Source organism: Puma concolor, chromosome E1 (genome assembly GCF_028749965.1).
Source record: "Puma concolor isolate L17-30 chromosome E1, mPumCon1.1.hap2, whole genome shotgun sequence".
In the NCBI taxonomy this organism is placed as follows: Eukaryota; Metazoa; Chordata; class Mammalia; order Carnivora; family Felidae; genus Puma; species Puma concolor.
In genome coordinates this window covers 9,348,134-9,372,704 of record NC_141680.1, presented here as the reverse complement: position 1 = coordinate 9,372,704, position 24,571 = coordinate 9,348,134, and the positions used below count along the sequence as shown (strand labels likewise).

At 47.5% G+C, this 24,571-nt stretch overlaps 1 protein-coding gene across 1 annotated transcript; it reads left to right on the top strand.

Annotated features, from left to right (window-relative positions):
- The first annotated feature begins 332 nt into the window (after positions 1–332).
- TVP23C (trans-golgi network vesicle protein 23 homolog C) lies at positions 333–24,571 on the top strand. The gene is made up of 7 exons (XM_086686105.1): positions 333–484; positions 5,950–6,032; positions 8,202–8,346; positions 14,685–14,774; positions 15,959–16,090; positions 22,837–22,965; positions 23,391–24,571. Exons 1-7 carry the CDS (start codon positions 473–475, stop codon positions 23,415–23,417), a joined length of 618 nt encoding a protein of 205 aa, XP_086542231.1. The 5' UTR covers positions 333–472; the 3' UTR covers positions 23,418–24,571.

Here is a 24,571-nt window from a genome sequence, read left to right as displayed (position 1 = left end):
AGTACCCGGAGAAGTCGGGACTCAAACACACGCTCTCACCCGCTTTATTCCTTATTGTTTGCAGGCGTCGATTTTCCTCCCACAATAAAACTCGAGTCCCCCGCCCGGTTCCTTCTAAATAGCGTCCCAGACATTTGCCGCGCCCCCGACGCCCCGCCCACACGCTCGCCTCTCCCCCCCCCCCCCCCATGCCCCGCCCCCGACGCACCGTCCCCCGCACTCGCCCCGCCCCCGGATCTCTCGCCTCGCCTCGCGTCCCTCCCCGAGACCGCCCCGCCCCCGGGCGCCGCGCCCACACGCTCGTCCCGCCCCGGAAGCCACGCCTCCTCAGTTCCTCCTCCCGCAAAGCACCTGGAAGCGGAAGCGGGGACGGGCTGAGCTTGTGCTTTGCTCCTCCCCTCCTGTGGGGACCTGGTCGCGTCAGTGGCCGCGCTGACGTGGCTCCCGGAAGTGGGCCTGGCGCAGGGCGGTCATGTTGCAGCAGGTGAGGGGCCGCGGGCGCGTCGTGAGGGTGGGTGTGGTTGGGCGCCGGGCTTGCTGGGTCCCGGGGGGGCGCGAGTCTGGCGTCCCGGGGCCGTTGTGCCCGCGCCCCCGCTGGCTGACCGAACCCCGGGGTTGGGGAGCCGGAGGGAGCGTGGCTGGGGCCCCGAGGCCTCGGTGGGCGGTGGGGGTGCCCCGGCTGAGCCTCGGAGGGACGGCTGCGGGGTGTGCAGAAGCGCATCGCCAGCAGAGGTGGGGCGCCGGATCGCACGGGTGCCGGTGCCGTGCTGAGGAAACGCCCTCCGTGTGAAGTTGCGGGTGGTCTGGCTTTCCCCAACCTTTCGTGGACTTTCGGGGGTGCAGTGCGATCCTGCAGGAGTGGGAGACACCGCCAGGCCCTTGCAGTCAAGTGCTTGTTGCCAAAGTAACACTAATGGTGATTGTTGATCACCTCGATGGTCACGGCTGTGCCCTTAGAGTTAATTACAGTTTGCAGGTCTAGACCAGAGATGAGGAAGAAGAATCATCTCTTCCTAGGTTAAACAAAACAAAACAAAACAAAACAAAACTTTTTGCTGTTTATCGTGCACTTTCACTTGAGTAGCCATAGCTTTTTTTTTTTTTTTTTTTTTTTCCCATTGAGGGATTACTATGGCCCAGGCACCGTTTTAGGCCCTAGGATAGGGCTGTGAACGGCACACATTTCTTACCCTGAAATGTGTGAGTTGTAGGGTGCTGGGGGGTGGGGGCTTGTCGATGGGTTGGGGTGGGGAGACGTAACTAGTTACATATGAGGATGTTTCCAGGTAATGACAGCAAAGACAAAGTGACGTATATAGCAAGTATCTGGGAATAGGGCAGCCTTAGAATTTATGGTCAGTAAAGACCACTCTAAGGAGGTTGCTTGAGTAGACAAGATCCAATGATGGTTCGATTCTGCTTTCTGAACCTGCATCCAGGCTGAAGGAAGCTGGAGAAAAACACACAGCCGTAAGGACCGTTCCCAGGTCCAGTTTGTGACCATGAACCTCAAGCGGGGCCCTTAAGGCTGCCAGGCACTCATCCCCACGTTCCCACAGGCTCCTCCCTCTCCCACCCTCCCGGGCCACTACTGAGGTTCCTCTTTCCTCAGACCTTCAGCCTTCCTTCCCTCCCTCTGCGTCCACCGAGAAAGTAGAAGCCATCCGAAGAGAATTTCACACCACCAGCCATATGCATCTTTGCCCGGGATCTCCCATATACTCTGCCTTTCTTTTCCTGTTCATTCTCCATCCTTAGGCCATCCTGCCTACTCGTGCACTGGTTTCCGTGCCTCTGGCCTGCTGGAAGGTGGTGCTCCAGCAATTCTCTCTTTGCTTTCCTCCATCATCACTGTTTTCTTTCCGTTTTTAAAAAAAATTTTTTTTAACGTTTATTTATTTTTGAGACAGAGACAGAGCATGAACGGGGGAGGGGCAGAGAGAGAGGGAGACACAGAATCAGAAGCAGGCTCCAGGCTCTGAGCCATCAGCCCAGAGCCCGACGCGGGGCTCGAACTCACGGACCGTGAGATCGTGACCTGAGCTGAAGTCGGACGCGCAACCGACTGAGCCACCCAGGCGCCCCTCTTTCCGTTTTTAAAAGCTTGTTTTTTAAAAATTTATTTATTTTGAGAGCGAGCGCAGGTGCAAGCTGGGGAAAGGGCAGAGAGGGAGAGAGAATCCCAAGCAGGCTCTGTGCGGTCAGCGCAGAGCCCTGAAGGGGGGCTTGATCCTGTGAACCTTGAGATCGTGACCTGGGCCAAAATCAAGAGTCGGAGGCCCAACCGGTTGAGCCACCCAGGCGCCACCAAAGCTTAAGTTAACATATAAACATGCTTTAATTTCTCCTGCCTTAAAAAATAAAAACTTCACTCTAAACGCCCTTTGAGGTATCACCCCATTCTTAGTTCCTTAAGATTTATTTGTACTTGTCTCTTACTTTTTCTGTTGTCTCTTGTGTCCGTTCTAGTCTGGTTTTCTCCCTCTTCCGTCTGCCATCCTGAAACTGCTCTTAGTGAGGTCACTGATGACCGGTTAGAAATACAGTGGTCTTGGGGCCACTAAGTGGGTTAAGAATCCGACTTCGGCTCTGGTCATGACCTCATGGCTCGTGGGTTGGAGCCGCACATCGGGCTCTGTGCTGACAGCTCAGAGCCCGGAGCCTGCTTTGGGTTCTGTGTCGCCCTCTCTCTCCGCTCCTACCCCATTTGCACTCTCTCAAAAAAGAAACATTAAAAAAAAAAAAAAAGAAAGAAATACAGTAGTCTCTGTGGTTTTCATCCTCCTTGTGAGCAGCATTTGATACGGTTGATCTGACCCTCCTCCTGGAAGCACTTTCTTCCCCTGACTTCCCGGACACCACCCCCCTGGTTCAGCTCCTAGGCCTTAGCACATCCTCTCCAGCCCCCACTGCTTACTCCTTCTCCTCTTTCTGACCCCTAAATATTGGGAGTGCCCAAGCGTCTGTCTTTGGTGCTTTCATTTTTAGCTGCTCGGGACAAAAACTTTGGAATCTTCCTTAACCCCTTTTCTCTTACCCCCACGTTCAGCCCGTCAGCAAATCCCGTCATTTCCACTCTAAAACGTATTTGGAATCTGGATGTTTTTCGCCACCTCCACTGCCTCCTCCGGAGACCAAGCGATTGCTTCTTGGCACAAAGCTTCACAGCTTTGTGCCTTTGTCTTTCCCCTCCTTCTCCCAGCTTCTCCATACAGTGGCCAGAATTTTCATTTAACACCTAAATCGGAACATTCTAGAAGATGCTAGTGGTTCCCCTTCTCAGTTTTTTTAAAAAGTCTTAGTATCAGCATCTTCAGGTTAAAGGTCCAAAACCAAACTCTTTTTCTTTTTTAAATCTTTTAATGTTTATTTATTTATTTGGGGAGAGACAGAATGTAAGCAGGCAAGAGGCAGAGAGAGAGGGAGACACAGAATCGGAAGCAGGCTCCAGGCTCCGAGTTGTCAGCACAGAACCCGATGTGGGGCTCGAACTCACTGACCGGGAGATCATGACCTGAGCCGAGGTTCGAAGCTGAACCGACTGAGCCACCCAGGCGCCCCAAACTTAGTGTCTTAATAGAAATTTATCTTATAGTTCCAGGTCAGAAGTCAAAAACGAGTCAAGGGCTAAGGAGGCACCAGGATACTCTTCCCCTCTCAAACTCCTTAATTCAAAAATCTGTTTGCAAAAATCTGTTTGCTAAAAAGTTACGTATTTACAGATTCCAAGCATTAGCACCAGGAAGTCTGGCCCAGGACCGAGAGGAGGCATTATCAGTCCACCACAGTTCAAGAAGGGGGTGCGGCCCTAGATAAGGTCTTAGAGGTGGGCGGGGCCAGGTGGTGATGGTTCTGATGGGTAGTCCATTTTTATGAAGTCAAAGTAGGGAGATGATATGTATGAGAGGTCACCCCATCTGCTGGATATAGATTGGATTGTTGGGATCAAGGAGAAGTGTCGGCTTTTCAGACCCTAGCATCATACTGTGGATCTCAGTCTTGGCTGTACATTATTGTCATCTGAGGGGCTTTAAAAAAATCCAGATGCCCAGACCACACCCCAGACCACTTTGGGGTGGGGATCAGGTATCAGGGTTTCTTTTTCTTTTTTCTTTTCTTTTCTTTTCTTTTCTTTTCTTTTCTTTTCTTTTCTTTTCTTTTCTTTTCTTTTCTTTTCTCTCTTCTCTTCTCTTTTCTCTTTTCTCTTCTCTTCCCTTTTCCTTCCTTCCTTCCTTCCTTCCTTCCTTCCTTCCTTCCTTCCTTCCTTCCTTCCATCTTTCTGTCTGCCTTTCTTTGTGTCTTTCTGTCTTGTACCCAAGGCAGTTTCAACCTGTGAGCCAAGGTTGAGAACCACTGGTCTCAGATCTGAGTCTGTTTTCCTCTTAAAACCTTAGCTCCCATTCTGCTTCTCTCACTGTTCTCTTACTCCGTGGACCCCTACATAGACCTTGTGCGTTTCCACTCTCTGCCTTTGAAAATATACCTAGTCAAGGGACTGGAGTGAGCAGGAGGCCTTGCTCTGTCGGCACCCAGCACATAAGCTCTCCTCCGGAGCCCTTTGGTAGGAAAGATTCGCTTCCTCCTCTGTGCTCCCGTTTGCACTCCCGTTTCTCCTGGCTCCGATCACAGTCTGCAGTTGCCTCCTTTGTTCATCCGCTCCCGCCTTCAAGAAATATTGTGCCACCTGGCCGGGTGCTATGCGGTACACCGGTACTTATTACAACACAGTGGCAGTCCTTGCTCCCAGGAGCTTAGTGTCTAGATGGAGGTGGTCCTTGGAGAGCTGTAGTAAGATTGTCGGGCAGGCGGGGATTGGAAATGGGAAGCCTGGGGATTTCAGGGCAAGTTTCTCAGCTCTTTCGGTATTGTAGCTGAAATTTCCCAGGTGGATTTGGTGTTGCCTGAGGGCTTGCTGTGTAGGGGATGGAGAAGGGAAGAGCTTTCTGGGTGGAGAAAAGATGTGAAAGGCAGGCAGATGGGAGCCCCTGGTGTTTTCTGAGAACACGTAGCGGCAGAGGCAGAACGGTATCGCGCTGCCCAGTGGGAGGGAGCTTCCTAAGGGAAGGAGGGGATCGGGTGGAGGAGGTGAGTTTTACCTTCTACCCGGAGGAGCACCGCTGAGAACGATTTGCGAGGGGAAGGACCCGGTGTGACTGTCCTGTGAGGAAGATTGCCCTGTGGGTGATGAGGGGCTGGAGTCCGGCAGGGAGGAGATGAAGGCAGGTGGGTGGTGGGTGGCTGGCGCCAGGCAAGGGGTGAGAGCAGGTTCGTCGTGGTTGCGGCTGAGGCTGGGCTGAGGCCCCAGCGGGTCGAGGTGTGAGCCACCCTGAGGGTCCGAGGCCGAGAGAGGGAGAAAGGCTGTGCGTCGAGGGCGGAAGACAGAAGGGGAGGTCCCGGCTCAGGGTTTTTGAAACCTCTTTCCAGCAACAAATGACCCCTGAAGAAGTTCATATGCTGACCGGAGAGGTCCCAGAGGAAGACCTAAGATACAAGAGAGTGTAAATAAAGGGGAAACTGATGGAGGAGGCAGGAAAGGAAGAGATTCCGAGCCCCATGGCTGGTTTCACGTTGGATAAACAGAGACTAGTGAGAAGGGGTCGGGGAAACAGGGGTGCAGGCAGATGATTTCGTGAAGGAGCCAAAAGCATGGAGTTTGTCCCCAGGGGTCCCTGCTGGTGACGGAGCCCCTGAGTGCAGCCGCAGCCATGGGAAGTTTAGAGGAGCGTCGTTGGCCCCCCATGGTTTGTCCCAGGGCTCAGCAGCGGGGTAGCGATGGCTCCGATGGCTCGTTGCCAGCTGACGGGGGTGCCCTTTCGCTAGGTTGTGAATTCCCGATGTCCGGGACTGTGTCTGTCTTCTGCTTTCCATTTTGGCGTGGTGCCTTCTATGTAGGAGACACGCAAGTACTGAGTTTCCTCTTGCTTCACGGATATTTAATTTTCCTGCTAGGACAGTAATGATGACACCGAGGATGTCTCCCTGTTTGATGCGGAAGAGGAGACCACTAACAGACCAAAAAAATCCAAAATCAGGTAAGAGGGTGAGTCGTCGGAGTTGGGTTCTGTGTGTCGACGGGTGCTGGCCGATGGCATTCAAGGCAGAGCGGTTGTCACGAACTTGTGCGCAACGGCCACCTGGCAGTTTGAGCTTTGGTCTGGGGCACAGACGACAGTTCAGATTTGCTGTGGGAGTTAACTGGCCCGTGGAGTCTACTCAGTGCCGCGTCTTCACGTCTGCGAAGCCGATTTTGTGAACCCTCGTGTGTTTACTTCCACCACTTGTTTACCAAGAGTGCATCGTTTCTTTAGACCCTGTGCGTGTTGCATTCGGATTGATTGTGCAGATTTCAGAATCAGATCTTTTGTCGATAACACGGACACGTCAAGCCAAACAGACTTAGATTCCAAATTCAGGTCCCTGTCAAGAGATTGGCTTACTGCGGTTGACTCCCACCTGACCTTTGAGAAGATGATGCTGAGTGAGAGACGGCAGTCACAAAAGACCACTTTATGCTTTCATTTATACGAAATGCCCAGAATAGGCAAATCTGTAGAGACGATCATACGTTAGCGGTTGTCTGTGGCTGGCGAGAGGGGTGGGGTTGGGGCGGATGAGGAGGGACTGCCCGTGGGTCCCGAGTTTTTGGGGTAATGAGAAAGTTCCAAAGGTGATTGCGCAGTTTGTGAATATACCAAAAAACTGTCGGGGCCTACATTTTAAATAGACGAATTGTAGGGTATATGGATTATACCTCAATAAAGCTGTTAAAACCAAAAGTCTGCCTGAGAGCTACTTTGCCTTAAAGCCAGAAGTGATTTCTGAAGGCCTAGGAGTTCTGTTTTATTTTTATTTATTTTAATTTCTAAGTAATTTCTGTGCCCCGCATGGGGCTTGAACTCAGGACCCCGAGGTCAAGAGTCTCGTGGTCTACTGACTCTGCCAGCCGGTCACCCTGGAATTAGTTTTTTTTTTTTTTTTTTTTCAACATTTATTTATTTTTGGGACAGAGAGAGACAGAGCATGAACGGGGGAGGGGCAGAGAGAGAGGGAGACACAGAATCGGAAACAGGCTCCAGGCTCTGAGCCATCAGCCCAGAGCCTGACGCGGGGCTCGAACTCCCGGACCGCGAGATCATGACCTGGCTGAAGTCGGACGCTTAACCGACTGCGCCACCCAGGCGCCCCTGGAATTAGTTTTTTATGTGACAGTAATTTCTTTTTTAATTAAAAAAATTTTTTTTTAATGTTTATTTATTTTTGAGAGAGAGAGAGAGCGCGCGCTCGCGCGTGTGCGCGCGGGGGAGGGGCAGAGAGAAAGGGAGACACAGAATCCGAGGCAGGCTCTAGGCTCCGAGCTGTCAGCACAGAGCCTGACGCAGGGCTCAAACTCATGGACCATGAGATCATGACCTGAGCTGAAGTTGGATGCCCAATAGACTGAGCCATCCAGGTGCCCCATCTTCTTAAATTTTTTTTAACGTTTATTTATTTTTGAGAGACAGAGAAAGAGCACGATCAGGGGAGGGGCAGAGAGAGAGAGGGAGACACAGAATCTGAAGCAGGCTCCAGGCTCTGAGCTGTTAGCACAGTGTCCGATGAAGGGCTCAAACCCACAAACCATGAGATCATGACCTGAGCCGAAGTTGGATGCCCAATAGACTGAGCCATCCAGGTGCCCCATCTTCTTAAATTTTTTTTAACGTTTATTTATTTTTGAGAGACAGAGAAAGAGCACGATCAGGGGAGGGGCAGAGAGAGAGAGGGAGACACAGAATCCGAAGCAGGCTCCGGGCTCCGAGCTGTCAGCACGGAACCCGGCGCGGGGCTCGAACCCACGAACCGTGAGATCATGACCTGAGCTGAAGTCGGACGCTCAACCGCCTGAGCCACCCAGGCGCCCCATATGAGAAAATAGTTTTTAATCCTGAGAATATAGTTTCCTGAATTCTCCAAGCTTGGCAGAGTGGCTCAAATATTTTGTGAAAGTTCAAGTCCTATTTGCATACGGTATTTTCTGTGGCAGCAGGGCCTGGTCAGATAATGTAAAAATAGAGGAGGCCATTTGCTTTTCCTCAGAATCATCTCTTGTTTTGGCCAAACCCTGGCTGGTGGATGCTGTGGCGGAAGGCGTCGTTCATCTGTGTCCGCAGCCCCTGTGCTGAAGCGTAATTGCCTTTCTTTCACTGTGTTTTGATTTTCAGACACCCGGTGGCGTCATTTTTCCATTTGTTCTTTCGAGTCAGTGCCATCGTCGTCTATCTCCTCTGTGAGTTGTTCAGCAGCAGCTTTATTGCCTGTATGGTGACAATTATCTTGTTGTTGTCATGTGACTTTTGGGCAGTCAAGGTAGGTCTGATTGTTTTCTCATTTTAACGTTGTATTTGATGTGATGAGACTGAACGATGTATGAACCGTGGGGGGAGAATGACCCTTAGCATCTTGGATTTGTCTTCATTTATATCTTTCTGTCACCGCAGGCATCCCGTGTGTTAAGGTCTATCATCAGATCACATGTAGGTTATTACACTACTACTGATTTATCTGTGCCTTATGTCAGCCTCCATCAGCTTTAAAATTAAACAAAGAAGCAAAATGTGATAGCAGCCACAGGTCCTGTATACTGTTTCTAATTCATATCACTTGTTTTGCTTCAGGGTGTGCTGTGTACGATATCTAGATAAGAGCCCAGGAGAGAGCATGCACCCATTCTTGAGGAGCGTGCCCGCCATTCACAAAGGCCCCTATGCGTGTCCCAGGGCTGTGTTTCTCCACCAGGACCAGTTTTGTTCCCCAGAGGACGACTGTCCATGTCTGAAGACAGTTTTGGTTGTCACAGCTGGGGTTGGGGGAGGTGTTTTGCTGACATCCAGTGGGTAGAGGCCGTGGATGCTGCTAACGTCCTAAGGTGCACAGGATAGCCCCCTACAATGAAGAATTTTCTGACCCCAGATGTCAGTAGTGCAGAGGTTGAGAAACCCTGCTAGAAGGGAAAAGAGGGAGTAAGAAACGGTTTTAAACTCAGAGGCAACTGTAAGTAGAGGGATGGGTGGGTAGATAGACACCTAGATAGACGGACGCGTGATAAGGTAACTCTAGTAAAATATTAAATACAGACTCTAGTGGTAGGCATTTGGGTGCTCACTATAAAATTTGACTTTGCTGTGTGTTTGGAAATTTTCATAGTCAAATGGTGGGGGAAAAAAAATCAAAGGCTTAAAAAAAAAAAAAAAAAAAAAAAGCTAATTTTGGAATTTCCGAGACGTGTGTATTGATTCAGAGACCAGTAAGATGTTACAAGTCTATTCCCAGCCACCAACCCAACCATTTTTTTAGACCTTTCAGTTCTCCCACCAGAAATGGCTGGCTCGGTGGTCGCCAGCTTCCATAGGCCACAAAATGCTGAGAATGGGGATTATAAAGATCTCTCTTTTTCTTTTTAAAGTTTCTTTATTAATTTTGAGAGAGACAGAAGGAGTGCGCTCCAGTTGGGGAGGGGCAGAGAGCGAGGGAGAGAGAGGATCTCTGAGTTGAAATCGAGTCAGAGGGTGAACCAACTGAGCTACCCAGGCATCCCCATAAAGGTCTCTTTTATTTAGGCTTTTTTTTTTTTTTTTTTTTACTGTCTTTGGCTTGTATTTCTTTGAATTTCTTCTGTTGCTTTACGCTCTGCACTGTTTACTGTATCCTGGTCACAATTTTGTTTTGAGGCATGTTTCTTTTTGTTGTTCATGTAATGTCTGTTTAGCCTGATAGAACGACAGCCTTTGGTCAGTTCTTCCTGGTCATTTCCAAATTCTTATAATTAAATCCTTCTGGGTTTAGGGTTTTAAAAACCCAGTGCCAAAAAGTGTATTTTCTGATAAAGATTTTGTTTTTCTTCTTCTTTTTTTTTTTTTAAGCAAGGACTTAAAAAATGTCACTCTTTTATCTGTGGCAGAATTACTTTCACAGATTTCCAAACCACTGAGATATAAAGCAAATTAATTTTAACAGTAAATGTAATTTGATTAAACTTTTTTTTTTTAATTTTTTTTTTTTTAACGTTTATTTATTTTTGACACAGAGAGAGACAGAGCATGAACGGGGGAGGGTCAGAGAGAGGAAGACACAGAATCTGAAACAGACACCAGGCTCTGAGCCGTCAGCACAGAGCCCGACGCGGGGCTCGAACTCACGGACCGCGAGATCGTGACCTGAGCCAAAGTCGGACGCTTAACCGACTGAGCCACCCAGGCGCCCCTAAACTCTTTTTTTTTTTTAATGTTTATTTATTTTTGAGAGAGAGACAGAGAGTGTGAGTGGGGAGGTGTGGAGGGAGAGGGAGACACAGAGTCCCAAACAGGCTCCAGGCTCTGAGCCGTCAGCACAGAGCCCGACGCGGGGCTCAGACTCACAAACTGCGAGATCATGACCTGAGCCGAAGTTGGACGCTCAACTGACTGAGCCCCCCAGGAGCCCCTCTTTTTGAAGATGACAGTTTGAAGATTGGGTCAAACATCAAGAGCCCAGCCGAAAGATCTAACTAAAATGGCAACAGTAGAAGAAGTAAAAGGCAGAGATAATATCCGACCAATTTAAACAAGAAGAAACCTGGCAGTATAATCTTATCAGACAAAATAGAGAGTAAGACAGCACTCAAGGGAATAAGAAAGGGCCTCTTATGAATGACAATGAGGACCAGTCACGGAATGGCGTCCCTTCAAACCGGGTGCAGGGAAGAACTATTAGAAGCATTAGGGGAAGATGCGCAAAACGTCGTGACAGGAGTCAAACAAAGTGCTTGCCGTCTCTGGCGGATCACAGCGACACAAAATAAATAAGGTCTGAAAGATCGAAATGAAATGGCAGTTCAGCTTACTAGCGATACCGTGGAACTTTGTACATACAGAGGACCTCTTCCTGTTCAGTCCCTGTGGAACGTTTACAGAAGCTGGTTAAGCATCACAGTGAATGGGGCGCCTGGGTGGCGCAGTCGGTTGAGCGTCCGACTTCAGCCAGGTCATGATCTTGCGGTCCATGAGTTCGAGCCCTGCGTCAGGCTCTGGGCTGATGGCTCAGAGCCTGGAGCCTGTTTCCGATTATGTGTCTCCCTCTCTCTCTGCCCCTCCCCCGTTCATGCTCTGTCTCTCTCTGTCCCAAAAATAAATAAATGTTGAAAAAAAAAATTAAAAAAAAAAAAAAAAAGCATCACAGTGAAGAAAACCCAGATAAATGCCCCAGAGCAGCTCTATTTTCTAGCCCGGTACAATAAAGCTAAGAATTCATTAAAGAGAATGGTTTTCCAAATCAGAATTACAAGTAAAAGCCAACCTGCTGAGATACCTTGGCTTTAAACAGGAAATAAAGACTGTAAATACAGATTATTTATACCCTAATGACAATGATCATCTACACTGAAGCTCTCAGAACATGTCTAATGCTGAACTCGGAGGAAAAACATAGGCAGAAGGGTTTTATCGTTAGAGGTCCAGAAGCTTCCAAAACAATAAGCCAGAGAGAAATTAGGAAAATAATCTAATGATCAAAGCAGAAAAGAACAGGATAATGGGAAAAGAGTTTGAAAATATTCCAAGAGGCGTTGTTTGAAAATCGCCAATAAAAGAGGCCCCCGACTGTCCTCTGTCTTCAGGGGCAGCTCTCCTCTTTCCTTAGTCTTTCAGTGTTAGTGTTTCTACAATGTGAATTTTGGTCTGAAGGCTCTTCTTTTCTTTTTTAAATATTTAAAAAACATTTTTTAAATTTATTTTGAGAGAGAAAATGAGTGAGCATGAGTGGGAGAGGGGCAGAGAGAGAGAGAGAGAGAGAGAGAATCCCAAGCAGGCTCTGCACCGTCCGTGCAGAGCCCGACGTGGGGCTCAGTGTCACAAACCGTGAGATCACAACCTGAGCCAAAATCAAGAGCCGGACGCTTAACTGCGACACCCAAGGCAGCCCTCAAATCACTGTTTTTTTGTTTTTTTTTTAATGTTTACTTATTTTTGAGAGAGAGAGAGTGTGCAAGCGGGGAAGGGGCAGAGATAGAGGAGGGCAGAGGATCTGAAGTGGTCTCCGTGCTGACAGCAGAGAGCCTGACGCAGGGCTCCAACTCAAGAACTGTGAGATCATGACCTGAGCTGAAACCCAAGAGGTGGTCACTCAACCAACTGAGCCTCCCAGGCGCCTCGCAAATCACTGCTTTTTAACTTGAGCGAACCAGATGCATATGAGTTGCCTTATTCCTACTCCATTTCCAGTCAATCACCCCAAGTCCCATAAATTGATTGATTTTACTTTTTTCCCAAGGGCTCTGTGCTACTGATCTTTCTGGAATGTTGCTCTCATTCCCGAATCACCTTAACACCCGGATTCCTAACCTTTTTGTGCCATGGACCCCCTTTCACAGTCTCATGAAGTTGTGAGCTCATTTATTTATTTATATTTATTTATTTATTCATTTAAGTAATCTCTACACCCAGCGTGGGGCTCGAACTCACAACCCTGAAATCAAGAGTCACACGCTCCACGGAGTGAGCCAACCAGGCACCCCTGTGAACGCTTTTCAGTACGTGAGAGAAAATACATTAAGATTTCAGAGGAAGTCACGTACATTGAAATATAATGGAAACGTTAAAAAGGCAAATTTCTGATTTTACAATACATGCTTCTTTTGGAATGTCTAGTTACTTTCAAAGCAGTGGCGAGCATAAAAGCTATACTGTGGTGTCTGCAGGTTTTTATTGGTCCAAGTCACGGGTACTGCTGCTTCTACCGTGGTTTGTTGTCTGCACTCATAATTTAAAGATAAACTAAACTTCAGAAGTTAGTGAACATAAAGATACAACTTTTTCCTCCCCCAAGTTTCACAGAACCCCTGAATCTGTTAGTGGGCACCCCTGATTAAACATCTTCTGCATTGGGGTGCCTGGGCGGCTCAGTCGGTGAGCATCTGACTCTTGGTCTCTGCTCACGTCATGATCTGGTTGTGTGGATTCAAGTCCCCGGTTCGGCTGTGCGCTGACTGTGCGGAGCCTGCTTGGGAGTCTCTCTCTCCCTCTCTCTCTGCCCCCCCCCCCCACTTGCTGCCTCTGTCCGTCTCTCACAGTCAATAAATAAACCTTAAAAAATATTCTCCCGCATTAGGGATTCCTACTTATCCTTTAAATTTTATTCCCAATGTTGATTCCTCAAGGGAGGCCATTTCTGACTCCCAGACTAGATCAGATTTCTGTTTGACTGTTACGGCAACCTACACTCCTCCCCCACCGCCTCTCCCTCGCCCTTCCCTTCCCACGAGTGATGGTGGTGGCGGTACATTCGTGTGCTGGTTGACTGCCTCTCTTCCCCATGACACTTGCAGCTGGGATAGTACCTCATAGTAGGGGCTCAGTAAACATCAGTGGCGTAAATAAACCTTGAGAAAGCTATCAAAGTCATTGGTCCTAATTTGTTACATTAGTAAGAGGAAAAGAGCTTGGTACGTTTGAGGTGCTGAATGAGGATTAGTGCCTATAACCTCTGTCTTAACTTAGTCGATGTGGGCTGCTATAAGAATACCATAGACTGGGTGGCTTATAAACAGTAGGAACTTCTTTTTCCGATTCTAGGGGCTGGAAGTCCAAGATCAGGTTGTCAGGATGGTCAGCTTGTGGTGAGGGCCTTCTTCTGGGTTCTGGACTGCCACTTTCTCATTTTATCTTCACATGGCAGAGCAGAGAGAGGAAGTAAACTCTCCTGACTCTTAAAAGGGTACTGATCCCATTCGCAAACGCTCCATCCTATGACCTCATCGCATCCTGATCGCCCACAAAGGCCCTACCTCCTAATACCATCACATGGGGGTGGGTAAGAGTTTCAACGTATGGGTTTGGTGGGGGCGGGGCACAAACCTTCAGTCCAGAACCACCATTTTTAGAGACGCACAGTTATATGGAGCTGCAGTCAGGATATGTAGGGAAAAGGTAGTCTCAGTAACTAAAGAGCACGGGGCTTAGGAACACATTAGGGAATTAGAGGGCACAAGTTCATGAGCAAAAAAGAGAAGGGTAATTTTTTTTTTTTAATGCTTATTTTTGAGAGCCAAAGCACGAGCGGGGGAGGGGCAGAGAGAGGGAGACCTAGAATCCAAAGCAGGTTCCAGGCTCTGAGCTGTCAGCACAGAATCCGACGGGCTCAAACCCACAAACTGCGAGATTATGACCTGAGCCAAAGTCGGACCCTTAAATGAGCCACCCAGGCACCCCAAGAATGTCTTTATTCTTTTTTTTTTTTAATGTTTGTTTATTTTTTTGACAGAGACAGACAGCATGAGTGGGGGAGGGGCAGAGAGAGAGGAGACACAGAATCCAAAGCAGGTTCCAGGCTCTGAGCTGTCAGCACAGAGCCTGATGCGGGGCTCGAACTCACCACCCATGAGGCCATGATCTGAGCTGAAGTCGGCCGCTTAACCGACTGAGCCACCCAGGCGCTCCGAGAAGGGTCATGTTTATGGACACGCCCACCCTGTCACCTCCACCCCTGCGGGTCCTGCCATTGCATTTCCTGTATTGTTTTGTTCAGGCCTGGTATGTGGTGGTCTTTGTTAACTGGATATTGTGGAGGTAAAGCCCACAATTTTTTTGGTTGGTGATGTGTTCACGCCGAGATGTGGTCTCGTAGGCCTTTAAATGACACTTTCTAAAAACGCGTGTGTATGTATTCTTTCTCAGAATGTCACAGGTAGACTCATGGTTGGTCTGCGTTGGTGGAATCACATAGACGAAGATGGAAAAAGCCATTGGGTGTTTGAGTCCAGGAAGGTAAACTGCCCTTTTTATTTTTCAAAGTGTCATTCAGTAAGTTACATGTAGATTACACTTGCATGTTGAAGGCCAAAGCGTTCAGGACTGGAAGTGCTAACCCACATTGCTCCGCACGTCAGCACTAAACCAGATGGCCTCCCGAAACTTAGCTGCGTTTTTCTGTCTAGTTGAGATTGGAAGAAAGGCATGTACGGGAAAGAAGCCTCTGAGACAGGAGGTTGGGTCAGAGTTTGTGCTGTGTGCTAAGCCGCCCATCACGGGCTGCTGATAAAGCATCTCTGAGGACCCACCGCGTTGTGTTGCCTCGCCTGGTACCTCCGGGGATTTCTTCCTGTTAGGAGAGAACTGCTTCCACTAGCTTGTTCTGTCCTTGTTCCCATGGTCCACTGCCCCGTGTGCGCAGGAACAAGAAGAAGAAGGATTACAAGTGGATAGAAAATCTGAATTGATCAGAGCCGTCTCTCCTTTAAGCCTCTGCCTTCAAGAGCCCCAGGGGACGCTGATCTGTTTTGGGTTAGCCTGCTCATCTGCGGTGAACATTCAGGTTCCCCTGGAGATCGGCTTGAGAGGCAGAGGACAGAATTCTTGGAGATGCTACTAATTACATTGTTGGCCTGATGCTCGGAAGGGCCTCGACAAGTACCACTTGCAAGGAAGCAGTGTTGTGCTTAGTACTCCTTATATCATAAAATCCACCGTGGAGGCAAGTCAAACAAGAAAGTTAAACTTTCTGGGGATTGCTGAAACACTGTGGTCATCGTCCAGAATCCCTTGATTCCATTTCTTTCTCTGGACCCCTGACCAGGATGACTAGCCTTGATTTCCTTGATCCTTACCTCCTAAGGTGTGATTCCAAACTTCCTTATGAATAAACAGTGTTAGGTGCAGTGAGAATGGAACAGAAGTCCATCACAAGCAACGTTTTCTGTGTTGGGTCATGACAGACTGTCCACTCGGCCCTGAAGGTACCAAATTCTTGAGTTAAAGCATATTTAAGCCAGTTCTTAAGATTAAATCGTGGTGGGTCCACTAACTGTCCTTTGGGGGGTTCTAACTTGGGACTTGGGTCATTTGTATTAATTTATTTGACTTTTAGATTATGGTGTTTGTCATTAAAAGTGTTAAGCTTTTTACTGGTAAATACCACAATATTGGTTATTAAACTCACGCTTTTTTTTTAGGATTCTGCTCAAGAGAGTAAAACTGTTTCCGAGGCCGAATCGAGAATCTTTTGGTTAGGACTAATTGCCTGTCCGGTGCTGTGGGTGATATTTGCCTTCAGTGCGCTGTTCTCCTTCAGAGTGAAGTGGCTGGTGAGTGTCAGCGTAGACATACCGAGTGATTCATCAGGATGTCTGACGGACGATCACAGTATGCGGCCATTGGTGTTAACATTGGGGACCTCACTCTCTTGAATAGACTGCTTCATCGCCAATTTCCCAAGTCCAGTGTCCCAACTCTGCCGTTCTCTGAGAACCGGAGAGCAGGATCCTCTCAGAGTTCCCATTTCACCAATTCCCCAAGTGCCTAGCAGGATTTTGACTTCATCCACCTGGTACAGAGGTTACCATACATTTATCACATTATTATCTTGTTGGATGGGGATGTTCAATAAACTCCAGACAAACACGTTTAGCCTAGTTTGGAACTAACAGTGATCCTCTCTGAAAATCTCAGTTGGTCATTTGTTCCGGTTGTCCATTGCTTATATCGTAAATCTTCCCAGAATGTAACGTCTTAAAACAAGAGACATCTTGGGATCTCACAGTTTCTGGTTCAGGAAGTTGGAGAGAGCTTGTCTGGGAGGTTGTGGGCTGGGCTCCATGTGGTTGCAGTCAGTGGCTGGGGCGGCTGGAGGCCGGTAAGGCATCTCCTTTCTGTGAGGTCCCGTGGCTTCTCCATGTTGTGCTCCCGAAGGGCCAGTTGGGGTTTCCTCTTGGCATGGTGGCTTCGTGACAGTGAGACTGCTTCCTTGGAGGGTCACAGCTCCAACTGGGAGCGTTCTGCTCAGAAGCTGAATTGCCTTCTACAACTGTGTTAGTTTGCTGCAGCTGTCCCGATGGAGTGCTGCATTCTGGGAGGCTTAAACAACAGAACTTTATTTTCTCACAGTCCTGGAGGCTAGAAGACCCAGACCAAGATGTTGGCAGGGTTGATTTCTTCTTTCCGAGGCCTCCCTCCCTGGCTTGTGGATGGCCGTCTTTTCCTGCTTTCTTCCATGTGGTCTTTCCTCTGCGTGTCTGTGTCCTAATCTCCTCTTTTTACAAGGACGCCGTTCATACCGGATGAGGGTACCCCCCCTCCCCACCCCCCAGTGACTTCATTTTACCTTAATCAGCTCTTTAAAAACCATGTCTCCAAATGCAGTGACATTCCGAGGTACTGGGTTAGGACTTCGACATTAGAATTTGGGGGAGACACAGTTCAGGCAATGGCAGCAATCAAGGCCCAGAGGTCATCACTTTTGCCACTTCTCCACTGCAGTGGAATGGGAATTAAGCTTGATAGCTTGATGAGGGGGATCAAGAGGTTCTAGAAAAGCATATGGGATATTGTTGTATCATCTTTGGAAAATATAACCTATCACTTGATCTAAACTGTGAGTCTTGTTTTCATAGTTGAGTTTATCTCAGTATTTTTTTAAATGATTTTTTAAAATTTATTTTGAGAGCGAGAGAGAGAGAGAGAGAGAGAGAGAGAGAGAGAGAGAGTCAGTCCCAAGCAGGCTCTGCACTGTCAGCACAGGCGCGATGTGGGGCTTGAACCCACAAACCGTGAGATCATGACCTGAGCCGAAATCAAGAGTCAGGTGCTTAACCGACTGAGCCACCCAGGCGCCCCTCACTTAACATTTATCGACACCAGGTATAGTTTGGCCTTAATTATGTTTTTTCCTCACATTTTTAATATTTTCTTGTGTCTGTTTTGCTACATAGGCTCTTTTTTCTTTGCGTATGCACATACATACTTGTCTTTTTGGGATTTGGAAGGTTTATGATGTGTTTTTGGCGTTTCTAGTAGTTCTCTGTTACTTTAGACCTTTTGTTTCACCTGCTCTTTCATGGATTAGGAAACCTGTACCGGTTCCCTGCTATGATGGACGGTGCAGTTAACAGCCCTGCTTCCTCCCCCTCCTCCCTGCTTCCACCTTTGGATTTCTGCGGCTTATAGACTTAACTTTAGTTGTTTTAAGTATCGTCCTTAAGCCTGTGTCTTGACCTCGAGAGTCTGTTGGAAAGGAAATGAGATAAACCCTCCTCTGTGCCTCCTGTGGTTTCTTCCCTTCCTGTATTGCCTGAGTTTTGTTTGCTGCGGTATTCATCTTGTTGTCAAGGTTCCTGACAATCACCCTTGGAAACCTTTCTTACCGGTTGTTCAGTCTTTGATCTGTTTTTAAATACATTGATTCAGTTCTTTTAACTGCAGTTTTTCCTTTTACCCCCTGGTTGGCTAAATTTCATGGCTGGGTATTTTTTTTTTTTTTCCCCAAGAAACTTGCAGGTGTTACTTTCCTTTTGCCCTGTCGTGTTTGAGGATGTGAGCCCGTTGACTTCATTCTTGATCGATGACTTGGCTGGTTAATATCCTTAGGTCCCAGGTTCTTTCTCTTAGCCTTTAGAAGACGTTACATTATCATCTTTCCTTTCCTTTCCTTTCCTTTCCTTTCCTTTCCTTTCCTTTCCTTTCCTTTCCTTTCCTTCTTTTTCTTTTCTTTTCTTTTCTTTTCTTTTCTTTTCTTTTCTTTTCTTTTCTTTTCTTCCTTTCCTTTTGAGGGGTGGGAGGAGAGAGAGAGAGAGAGAGAGAGAGAGAGAGAGAGAGAGAGAAGCAGGACTCACCTGAAGCAGGGCTTGTGCTCATCCGAAGGGGGACTCGTGCCCACCCGATGTAGGACTCAAACTCATGAGCTGTAAGATCATAACCTGAGCGGAAGTCAGATGCTTAACAGCTGACCACCCAGGCACCCCTACATTATCATTTTCTTATATTGTATATTGCAGAGAAATCTGAGGTCAGGTTTACTTAACCTCCATGTAAGTGAGTGAATCATTTTTCTCCCTGGATGAAGAATTTTTTTTTTTTTTTTATTCTCAAAGTTTTACAATATATCCAGAGGGTCTTTGTGTTTATCTTTCTGCATTGAGTTTTCTGGAAACTGTATGCTCCTCTGATATGTAGGCACAGGTTTTGCTTTGAATCAGAACGGTTGTCTTCTGTCAAGTCTTTAAATTTATTTACTTCCATTTTTTGGCTTCTCTGATTCTGGGGGACCAGTTACCTCTATGTAGGGTCATTTTTATCTGTTCTCCTCTACTGTCTTTCCATTATTCTTTTCTTTTTTTTTTTTCTTTTTTTTTTCAACGTTTATTTATTTTTGGGACAGAGAGAGACAGAGCATGAACGGGGGAGGGGCAGAGAGAGAGGGAGACACAGAATCGGAAACAGGCTCCAGGCTCTGAGCCATCAGCCCAGAGCCCGACGCGGGGCTCGAACTCACGGACCGCGAGATCGTGACCTGGCTGAAGTCGGACGCTCAACCGACTGCGCCACCCAGGCGCCCCTCTTTTCTTTTTTTTTTTAATGTTTATTTATTTTTGAGAGAGAGAGGGGACAGAGGATCTGACGTGGGCTCCACACTATCAGCAGCGAGCCTGATGCAGGGCTCGAACTCACCAACCGCGACATCATGACTGGAACCAAGATAAAGAGTCAGCAGCTTAACTCACAGAGCCACCCAGGTGCCCCCAGAATTGTTTCTTCACCTGTGTTTTTTACGTAGTCTATTCCTTTCTTGCTTTCTTTCTTCTTTTTCCTTCTCTTCTCTTCTCTTCTCTTCTCTTCTCTTCTCTTCTCTTCTCTTCTCTTCTCTTCTCTTCTCTCTCTTTTCTTTCTTTACAGTTTTACATGGATGCCTTTCCTTTCCCCACCCTACCACGGTTTTGCTCACGCTTACAGAGGCAGCTCTGTCCAGACCTCGTCTTGACCTTGGCTTAGCGTAGCTGAGTTCTCCTTGACCGCCCCCCTGTGGTGTCAGATTTCTGGGCTCCGCTTTGAGCTACAGCATGAACAGTCTTTGGTGGGGCCTGAGAGTAGGTGTGAGGACGACGCGCCCTGGCCTCTGGCTGCCTTGTTGGCTTGCTCGGGCTTCGCCTTCTCTTAGGTCATACGGTTCCTTTCCCTGGGTGGGCGTGTGCTCCCTGCTGGTGCTGCCTTCTTGCTTTAGGTGGTTTGTGGGGCCCTGGGGCCTTCGCATCCCTCTGGGAAAGTCAGCCCGGTCTGTGTCTAACACCGTTTCCGCTTCCCTAAAACAGGTGAGAGAGGTTCTGTGGAAGGTGGTTTGGGATCCTAGGTTACGACCACCTGGATTCTCCGGGAACCTCTTCCTACCCCTGCCCCCCCGGAACATGGACTTGATGGTTGCTGGTCCTTCTGTGCATTCTCTTCTCCTCCTCGTCACTGGAGAGGCAGCTCGTGGCGGGCCGCTGGGATTTCTTGCCTGTGTTGTGTGCTGGTTCCATGGGAGTCGTGACTATTTCTGCATTTTTTTCTCGGGGCTATCTGTCTGTGTCCTCTGGACTTCTGCCCCCAGGCTGTTGGGGTGGGGAAATTTCCCTTGGGAAATTTCCCTTGGAGCTTCTTTGGGGATTTTGAGAATTGGGTGGGACAAAACCAAGCTGGCTCTCTCTCTGACCACAAGCCCTTTTTCTCCAACGTTTATTAGTACCAGCTTGTTTGCCTTTTATTTTAAATCCTACGTTTTTAAACAAATGTATTTTTTTAAAGTTTATTTTGAGAGAGAGAGAGAGAATGAGCGAGCACAAGCATGAGCGGGGGAGGGGCAAAGAGAGAGGGGGAGAGAGATTCCCAAGCAAGCTCCGTGTTGTCCGTGCAATTCAGTCCCGTGAACCGTGAGATCATGACCCCAGGTGAAGTCGAGAGTCCGACTCGCAACTGACCGAGCCTCCCAGGTGCCCCAAACCCATGTATTTCATAAACCTGTTACATATTAGGGGTAGAGAGATCTTGAAGTCTGGCTTCATGATGCCATCTTAAGCCAGACATCCGCTTGTTTTAACTTATTTAAAAAAGAAATTTTTTTTTTTAATGTTTATTTATTTTCGAGAGGGAGAAAGAGAGTGCGAGCAGGGGAGGGGCAGAGAGAGAGGGAGACACAGAGTCCGAAGCAGGCTCCGGGCTCTGAGCTGTCAGCACAGAGCCCGATGCGGGGCTCGAACTCATGAATCGCGAGATCATGACCTGAGCCGAAGTCGACTGAGCTACCCAGGCCCCCATTTCAGAAACATGAGTCGAAAGAGATCTATTTAAATGAAAATATCGTTCTATGTTTACTCAGGTAACCAGCAACCTTGTCTAATTCTAATGTGTCTATTTCCCTGAGACACAAGTTTAAAACAGCAAGTACAACTCCACTTCTGTTAGGAATATGAACCTATTCCTTAATTAAACATTCAAGGGGCGCCTGGGTGGCGCAGTCGGTTAAGCGTCCGACTTCAGCCAGGTCACGATCTCGCGGTCCGTTGAGTTCGAGCCCCGCATCAGGCTCTGGGCTGATGGCTCGGAGCCTGGAGCCTGTTTCCGATTCTGTGTCTCCCTCTCTCTCTGCCCCTCCCCCGTTCATGCTCTGTCTCTCTCTATCCCAAAAATAAATAAACGTTGAAAAAAAAAAATTAAATTAAACATTCAAATCCTTTAACCTCCTGAAAATCAGCTATACAGCCTGTTAAGGGTTAAAGGGAGTGAGTCTGGATTGGAGAGAGATACTCTGTTTAGCCGGGTTGTTTTTTACAGATGTAGCGTTTCCCGGGTAATCCTTTTAATAGCAGATGGGTTGATGAGTTGTTTATTCCAGAGCAGGGTTTGGCAAGCCATGGACTGTAAGCCAAATCCAGCCCAACACCTGTTTTTATAAATTTTTATGGGAACATAGCCTTGCCTATTTGTTTACATGTCGCCTGTGGCTGCTTTGGGGCCAAAATGGCACAGTTGAGTGCCACAGAGATCACATGGCCTGCAAAGCCTAAAATATTTTGTTATCTGGCCTTTGTAGAAACACTTGGCCAACCCCTGTTCTAGAGTGGTTAACCATGGGTCCTCCCCACATTGTCCTAATTAACTTTTCTTCCATTATATTTAAAGAATAGGCTTGAGTTTCTTACTCTCTCTTTTAGTGATCTTAGTGGAGTCACCTATAGGTTCCTGGATGTGGCCCCAGGAAGAAACAACTCAGCCAAAGCACATCTCCTCCTAGTGCGCGCCCCCCCCCCCCCCCACGTCCCGCTTGTCACAGGAGGCAAACATCTGTGGATTGTTGCCTCAGGGCGCTGCTTTGCTCTCCCAGAAGCCAGTTGTCACACCTTAGCAGAGAGCCAAGATTCCCCTCTGCATGCTCTCGGTTTATTGAACTTGACCTATCTCATGGCCATTTTTTCATAATTCTTTTTTTTGAAGTTTATTTATGTTGAGAGAGGGAGAGGGTGAGCCGGGGAGAGGCAGAGAGGGGGAGAGAGAGAGAGAGAGAGAGAGAGAGAGAGAGAGAGAGCGCGAGCGAGCCCGACATGGGGCTCGATCCCACGAACCATGAAATCATGACCTGAGCTGAAACTGAGTCGGACGCTCAACTGACTGAGCCACCCAGGTGCCCCTCATTCTTTCGTAATTCTTAAAGGAGTAACTAACATTTGAGTCTCTTCTGACTCATTTATTTATTTATATCTTTATTCACAGACCCATAGAAAGTACTAGAGAGAATGGTCCCTCCACCGCATCCCCAGGGACTGGCCTGGGGCCTGGTATTTAGAATATGTGTTTAAGAATTATTTGTCTGGGGGGGGTGGTGATAACGAATTGCCTTGTGCACAGCTCATATTGGATAAGCCTGTTCTGCCAAGTGAAGGAGTCTCGTTGGCATAAGCCTCATCTGAGAGCTTCCTTTTTCCTTCTTTTTCCCGCGACACAGGAAAAACTTCCTTTTTCACGTATGGCACAGAGAAAGTTCGGTCAGTTTGAGTCCAGTAGCCGCTGATTATTTTTCCCTTCCCAGGCGGTGGTTATCATGGGTGTGGTGCTACAAGGTGCCAACCTGTATGGCTACATCAGGTGCAAAGTGGGCAGCAGGAAGAATTTAACCAACATGGCCACATCGTATCTCGGAAAGCAGCTGTTAAGACAGGCAAGTGTTTTCTGGATGTGAGGGTGATTTGGATGCGGTCAGTGACTCATGCAATCCTTTCTAATTCTTGTAGTGTTTCATTTTTATGGAATACTTAACAAACATGTGTGCAAGCCAGGGAGGGGCAGAGAGAGAGGGAGAGAGAGAGACAGGTTCCGAGCTCTGACCTGTCAGCACAGGGCCCGACGCGGGGCTCGAACTCACCGACCGTGAGATCATGACCTGAGCCGAAGTCAGAAGCTTAACCCACTGAGCCACCCAGGTGCCCCCATGTCTATAATTTTTCACATGACTGGGCCATGGACGGTAAGGCAGTGTAGCAACTGGCTTCACTTCCAAGGATGAGCTGTTTTCCTAGTGCTTTGAAGTCTGGTGTTTTAAGTAAAATTGTTCTCGATATTAAGGGGTTCTTTTCCCTCTTGCAGAACACTGGAGATGATCAGACTTCCTGAAGAGGGGGGAGAAAGCTCATGTATTCGGTTACGCGGGGGAATGGCTGGAGAGAGTCTGGACTCTGAACCTTTTGGAACTGAGTACATGTTGCAAGGAGGAACGTTGGGTTTGTTTTTCCAGTTTATTAATCTCTTGCTTTAAAAAATTGGAAAAGTCGTTTTCACGTTAAGTTTTTTACTGTCTCTCTAGCGTCTGGGGCTCGAAAGTATGGTGTGGCCAGAGACACTGTCCAAACTGGTTCCCGGTTTACGTAGGTGATGTCCATATGTCTCAAGTTAATGCAAGTGTCTTTACGTGCATATGAATGGAGACCTTTGCGTTTTGACCCACAGAATATGGAAGATGTTCCCCGTCTCTCAGAACTCTAGGTGTGTACATACTTGTCTTGTAGATCGTCGTCAGAAGGAAGTTTTGCTTCCGTGGTGAGAGTGAGCACTTTGGCTTATTTAGAAGTTAGAAATAATTGTTAGTTAACTTTACAACTTAATACATACTTTGTGATGAGACTTCTTAGGCACTCACAGGCAGGTAAAAACCAAATTCGGGCCAGTGGTTAACTAGTTCGTCAAGTTTGTTTCCTTTCATTTGTAACAAGTCGTGTAGTTAGGGCCCAATTAATGTAAATGGAATTTTCCTAGTTTATGTTTAGGGGCTCCCCTAGAGAATTGCTGCTGTTCTATTTATTTTTCGGAAGGGTTAGTCAGATTTCACTTTGCCACTTTCCGTAGGCTCTCTGTTGGTCCTTGGCCTAATGAAATCTCTCTTTTATCACTAAGAGAGTATTATTCTTATGTCATAGTGAGAATAATCACATAAATACTTGGCATAATAAATGCCCACAAGACATTTTATCTTATGAATCTATTTTTTTTTTCTTGCTATAATGGGGATATTGTAAATCATGCGTTTGTATTAATGGTATTTCTTAAGGCAATATATGTAACAGTCTCCAAGCTGTCGTAGGAGTCTATAAATTCTGTTGCAGGTTCTGTAAACTTTGTTGGAGTCTTTCAACCAACAGATTATTTTGTGAATGTATTTATACCTTGTTGAAATTTTTCAAAAGATGTTTAATTGAATAAGTCTTTGTTGGAGTGATAGCTTGAAGGTGCATAACTCTATATTTGTATAAAACTCTACCGTTTACAAAGCA

Coding starts and splice junctions, on each gene's coding strand:
- TVP23C (XM_086686105.1), top strand. Junction 8,347..14,684: donor GTGACTTTTGGGCAGTCAAG/GTAGGTCTGATT, acceptor ATTCTTTCTCAG/AATGTCACAGGTAGACTCAT. Junction 14,775..15,958: donor GGGTGTTTGAGTCCAGGAAG/GTAAACTGCCCT, acceptor CTTTTTTTTTAG/GATTCTGCTCAAGAGAGTAA.